We start from the raw sequence: 5,647 nt of genomic DNA on the forward strand, positions 1-5,647 counted from the left end.
TCTTCATACCATCTAATGTTCCATGTGGCATCTTCTAGCTTTCATTACCTAATAACTAAAGTAGTCTAAACTTGCCCCATATGTATGGTGCAGTGGTAAATTACTCAGAGGGACAACACGAGATCAATTTCTGAGTGTGCATAAATTGTACTTCTAATTTATCCCTAAGCGAATTAGGAAAAAGATCATCTACTTATTATCTAAATAACAAAACTAAAAAATAATAAAGTAGCCTAAACTTATATTTAATCTTTCAATGTGTTCTGTGATGCACCTATTTCTTTCTCATCCCTTTTGATTCATATCATTCCTCTTGTTGGAATGACAAGAGCCTCACAAGATAACAAAGAATCTGGAATTTACTGAAATATAACAAATCCACTTGATCTGAAATCATTGAAGTTCTTTTAGAACATTGCTCTGTTTTTCCACACCAGTAATGATATAATACTGAAAGTTGTTGCAACTTTCAGAACTGGTAGTGTTTTGTTTATTTATTTAATTATTTTTGAAGTTATTCTGATGCATCAATCTTAGTGGAGAGCTCTTTTTTCTCTCAGTGTATCATTTGAGTCATCAAATCTTACATGATTGTTTAAAGAAGAATATTATTATGATTGAGTTTGCTTTAGTATTGCTTGTTAATCTTTATGTTCTTGATACCATGAAAGATTATTGGTAAGACGAGTAAATCACTTTTATTATCAAGTGACATGGTAACTTGTGGTAAAGAAATGTATCGAATATGTTACTTTTGGCGCACACTCTTTACACTCAAGTCATTCACAACCTCTATCTACAAGTTTTCTTTTCTTCTCAAAGACTCGCTAATAAGAAGAGCACCCTAAAAAATGACTCTACTATGGCTTAGACCTCTGCCCATCCGAGTCCTCAGTCCAATCTTCATCACCCTTAAGCAATATGATTGAATCCCGAATAACAATGCTGAATTGATAGTTATGGGTTCGACTGTCAGTCTGAGCTTCGACCATGAAGGCACTGGATTGCAGTTAAGAACATTTTCATTAGACATTTTGCATCCACAAAAGGCACACACAGGGAATCAACATCTAACATATGTGGTGATGTTATTCCAAATGAAATGATAATGATGGAGCACTTCTTTAAAAGTAACCACAAATGGTTAGATGAACAATGCTTCACTATTTGAAAGTAATATAATTGGTGAGTGTCCCACTCCATTTCAAGAATAAGTTCCAAAAGTTGCAACCACACTCGACAAGGAAAAGACATCTGTTTTTTTTTTTCATACATAGCATAATATTTGAACGGGAATTTGGCTTAACGGTAAACTCTTGTAAAATATAAGATAAAGTAAAACTTTGTATAATAGATCTAACAGTTTTTTATCATACATTGTAAGTAAATTTTTAAAATTATTAGATCGCATAGAATAATTTTAAAATTATTAAATTATGTATTCATTTTTCATTGAATTTATTTTGTTTTGTGTTAAAATGTTAAATTTTTTAACAAATTAATCGATTGATTTTTTTCATAGGAATTAATTTTATGTTAATTCGAGGTCATTTGGTTTATATATCGATTTTGTCAAAAATTGATTGATGGAATAAATGATCTTGGATTGTTTAACAAGTTGTTGTTTAGGCACTGAACAAAATCGATTTGATTGATAAATATATCAATCGATTGATTGAGATGAAATGAAAAATAGATACATGATTTGATAATTTTAAAATTAATTTATATAATTTAATAATTTGAAAATTTTACATATGTGATTCCGTAAAAAAAATATAGATCTAATCTGGTATGATCATTGAGAGTTTCATGTATCGGATTATTTTTTATAATATTTTCAAATTATGTTAAAAAGCAGAGGTGTTATTTTGTACATATGATACATGTAGTACTTCAATGTCTTTAGAGGTACTCCAGCATTGTAGAGTACTATAATCTTATTAGAATTTCTACAAACGTAAATTATTATTTGAATAGCTATATAATCTTATTATATATATCATAAATGATTATCTGATAATCACTATTTATTTATTTTTTTATAATCCAGATATTAAAGTTTTGATTACTTCTAGAGGTAGATGACATTTGTCCTGTTCACTCATCGAATAAATTCGGAAGCATAAACGACAGAGATATTATTAGTATTGCATTGTGCCCGGGGGCTTCAATTAGGATAATTTTAGCTATGTAAAATATCAACTTTAACGAGCAAATCTAATCAAATATCTTCCTTAATCTATGGCATATATTCTCCTGATAAGTCAACTGAATCACTCCAACTTCTAAGGGATGCATATTCTTATCATTTACCACAATTATTATTAGAATTTTTATTCTATCCCTTACCTTATCTAATCTCATCTTTTAAATAACAATAATAATTATCAAGTATTTATTGCATAAAAAGAATCAACTAGAACTTGATTCTCTATTATATTATTATTATCATCTATATTTAAAATAATTTTATTATTACTAATAATTTTTTTTATTCTTTTATATTTATTAACATCTTAGGTCACCATGATGTATTTATTCGTCACTATGGCCATCTTCATATTATTTTAAATATCGTTGGTAGTTTTTTTCGCAAACTTAACTTTCTTTCTTATATTTCTATCTATTTATTTATTTATCCTTTTATATATATATATATATATATATATATATATATATATATATATATATATATATATATATATATATAGTGATATGGTGATAAAAAAGAGCCCCTAAAAAATAGATTAAAGTAGGAAAGATCAGTTGACGTGGAGGTTAAATTTAAATGATCAAAGTTACATGGTAAGACATACCTAGAACCGTTGAGCTGGCTATGTCGACTGCGCGAACCTTGCATCGTTGGTCAAACGTGAAGTGTTGACCAACCATCCTTTATAACTTATAGACGAGGTGTGATACTGAGTACTAATTTATCCGACCCATCGTCCTAATCGATCGAACCTAAGGGTTGATCGGGCACGGTGCGCCTCCCTAACAATATGAAGGGTCGAGCGAAGAACAAATCGGTAGCTGCATTCTGTAAGGCCAAGCTAGCGATCAACTAGCCAAGTAGCGGTCGATTGGCCTACGGTGGGACCTAGATATCTGCACTTTTTTGGAAGTTTGTACCAAAAAGGATAGAGAATATCCTACCGGTAAATCATCTTTTAGAAGCTTCTAGCATGTCAAATCATAAAGATTTACACATCCATTTAAGGAAATATGTCAGAAGCACTTTATGACCTATCCTTTCTTAGAAAAACTTGGAAAATGTGTTTATGCTTTAAGATGCATGTATAACACAACATTTACACTATAAAAGATGACTCCATCTATAGGCGAAGATATGCAATACTACATTTTTAAACATGCTCTTTGCTATAGTGTTCTTCGTTTGTTCTCTTCTCTTAACCGGATTACTGATTTGAACGTCATAGGACCAACAAAATCAATACATGTTTACCCTTTTGTGTTTACTATAAATATTCCCTCCCTCTCAACAAAATCTTCAAAACTTTCAATTAAATTTCATGATCATGGAGATTGAACATATCAGCAGGAAGTCTCCTCCTCCTCCTCCTCCTTTTCATTCATGCCGTTCTCTCGCGAGACGCTTCTGCCACTTCCTCCTCTTCCGCTGCGATCCCTTCTTTCTTCAATTCCTATACTTTCTTCTCATTTCGCTCTCCGGCTTCCTCCTTCTGAGATCGCCGGCGGTCGCCGGAAGGGGTCGTCACATTGAAGATCTGGACCTATTCTTCACGTCGGTATCCGCCTCGACGGTGTCCAGCATGGACACCGTCGAGATGGAGTCCCTCTCGCGCGCGCAGCTCTGGGTCCTCGTCGTCCTCATGCTCGCCGGCGGCGAGGTCTTCACCTCCCTGCTCGGCCTCCACTTCACGAGCCTGAAGCTTAGACTAAAACGGGAGGATTCGACCGTTGGTTCCGGCGGCGAGCTCGAGGACAAGCGCGAAGTGCTCAGGTGGCTGGGCTACGCCGTGCTGGGATACCTCCTCTGTTTCCACCTCGCCGGAATCTTCCTCGTCTCGGTGTACTTCGCCGTCGCGCGCGACGCGAGGGAGGTGCTGAGGCGGAAGGCGATCGGGGTGCCGGTTTTCGCCGTCTTCCTGGTCGTGTCCTCCTTCAGCAACTGCGGCTTCGTCCCCACGAATGAGAACATGGCGGTCTTCAAGAACGACTCAACTCTGCTTCTCATAGTGATCCCGCAGATCCTGGCCGGCAATACCCTCTTCCCTTGCGGCCTGAGGCTCGCAGCTTGGGTCGCGAAGAGGGCGGCGAGGAGGAAGGAGCTGGCTGGGGTTCTGCTGGCGCCGGAGGCTGTGGCGAGCGAGTACAAGCACTTGTTGCCTCGCCGGCACTGCGTCTACTTGGCGGCGACGGCGGTGGGGTTCGTGGCGGTGCAGGTGGCGATGGTGTGCGCGCAGGAGTGGAGGTCGTCGCCGGAGGTGTTGGGCGGGATGGAATGGTACCGGAAACTGGTGGCGGCGCTGTTTGAGGCGGTGAACTCTAGGCACACCGGGGAGACGGTCGTCGACGTGTCGAAGCTGTCGCCGGCGATCTTGGTGCTCATCGCCGTCATGATGTGAGTCAATTAATTAAAAATTAAATAAATTAAAAAAAGTATCTCAAATTTGATATTTAAGATTTGATTTGATTTATCAATGTTTAAATTACGATTTTTTTTTTTGAAAAAAAGGAGATAATTAGTTATTAATTTTTTAATAAAAAAATTACTTACTAAATATTGAATGTATATGTGTAGGTATGTTCCTTCGTATACTTATTTTGTTCCTCGAAGAGAAAGAGACTCTTGGAATTTTATAAAATCTAAATACAACGAAACAAAGATGCTTCGACGGAGCCTACACTTCTCCTTGATATGTTTCCCGATCATCTTTGTCTTTCTCATTTGCATCACCGAAAGAGGAGCGTTCTCGATCGACCCGTTGAACTTCAACATCTTCAATGTCATCTTCGAAGTCATCAGGAAAGCTTGTTATTTACTATATAACACAAAAATAATTTACTATCATTATCGTTATCATTATCATTATCATTATCAATTTGTGTTTGTTGATGGTGGGATATCTTACAGTGCCCATGGAAATGTCGGGTTCTCGGTCGGATACAGTTGCGAGCGGCGGATGAAAGTAAACCCTAATGGTAGCTGCAAGGATGCTTCATATGGATTTGTAGGGAGATGGAGCAGCAAAGGAAAGATAATCTTGATGATGGTTATGCTACTTGGAAGACTGAAAAAGTTTCAAATGAATGGAGGGAAGGCATGGATGTTTGGATGAGAAGAAACAATATTATTATTATTATTATTATTATTAATGATTATAATTATAATAATAATAATTATTATTATTTCATAAAAAATATTTTTTAACATTTTTTGATGTTTAATTTTGCATAAAATTAACCCTAATTTTCGTTTAAATGAGGCTAGCTATGCAAGCACAGCCCGTCAACCATCACCTAACGAAAAGAGCTATTAGTTGTATCAAATCTATATCACATTGCCCTCGTCCCTTGATCATCAAACATCACCTAAGCAACAAAAGAAGTCAGTCATATCTTGAATTTTAGGCATAAAAATGTTTTGTTTTTTTTACCA

General features: G+C 36.1%; 1 protein-coding gene across 2 annotated transcripts; it reads left to right on the forward strand.

The window, feature by feature from the left end:
- The first annotated feature begins 2,799 nt into the window (after positions 1–2,799).
- Positions 2,800–5,356, forward strand: LOC122028671 (probable cation transporter HKT6). 2 transcript variants are annotated; one of them, XM_042587514.1, is made up of 3 exons: positions 2,802–4,609; positions 4,790–5,014; positions 5,123–5,355. In XM_042587514.1, exons 1-3 carry the CDS (start codon positions 3,537–3,539, stop codon positions 5,325–5,327), a joined length of 1,503 nt encoding a protein of 500 aa, XP_042443448.1. In that variant the 5' UTR covers positions 2,802–3,536; the 3' UTR covers positions 5,328–5,355. The 2 variants fall into 2 exon arrangements, with proteins under 2 accessions (XP_042443447.1, XP_042443448.1); XM_042587513.1 differs by having other exon boundaries at positions 2,800–4,609; positions 4,790–5,356.
- Positions 5,357–5,647: the final 291 nt, after the last annotated feature.

Source organism: Zingiber officinale, chromosome 10B (assembly GCF_018446385.1).
Source record: "Zingiber officinale cultivar Zhangliang chromosome 10B, Zo_v1.1, whole genome shotgun sequence".
In the NCBI taxonomy this organism is placed as follows: domain Eukaryota; kingdom Viridiplantae; phylum Streptophyta; class Magnoliopsida; order Zingiberales; family Zingiberaceae; genus Zingiber; species Zingiber officinale.

Bases quoted from the DNA above. Each gene is read 5' to 3' on its own strand.
- LOC122028671 (XM_042587513.1), top strand. From the start codon at position 3,537: ATGATCATGGAGATTGAACATATCAGCAGGAAGTCTCCTCCTCCTCCT. The intron at 4,610-4,789 runs GTGAGTCAATTA...GTATATGTGTAG, and splicing joins GTGCTCATCGCCGTCATGAT to GTATGTTCCTTCGTATACTT.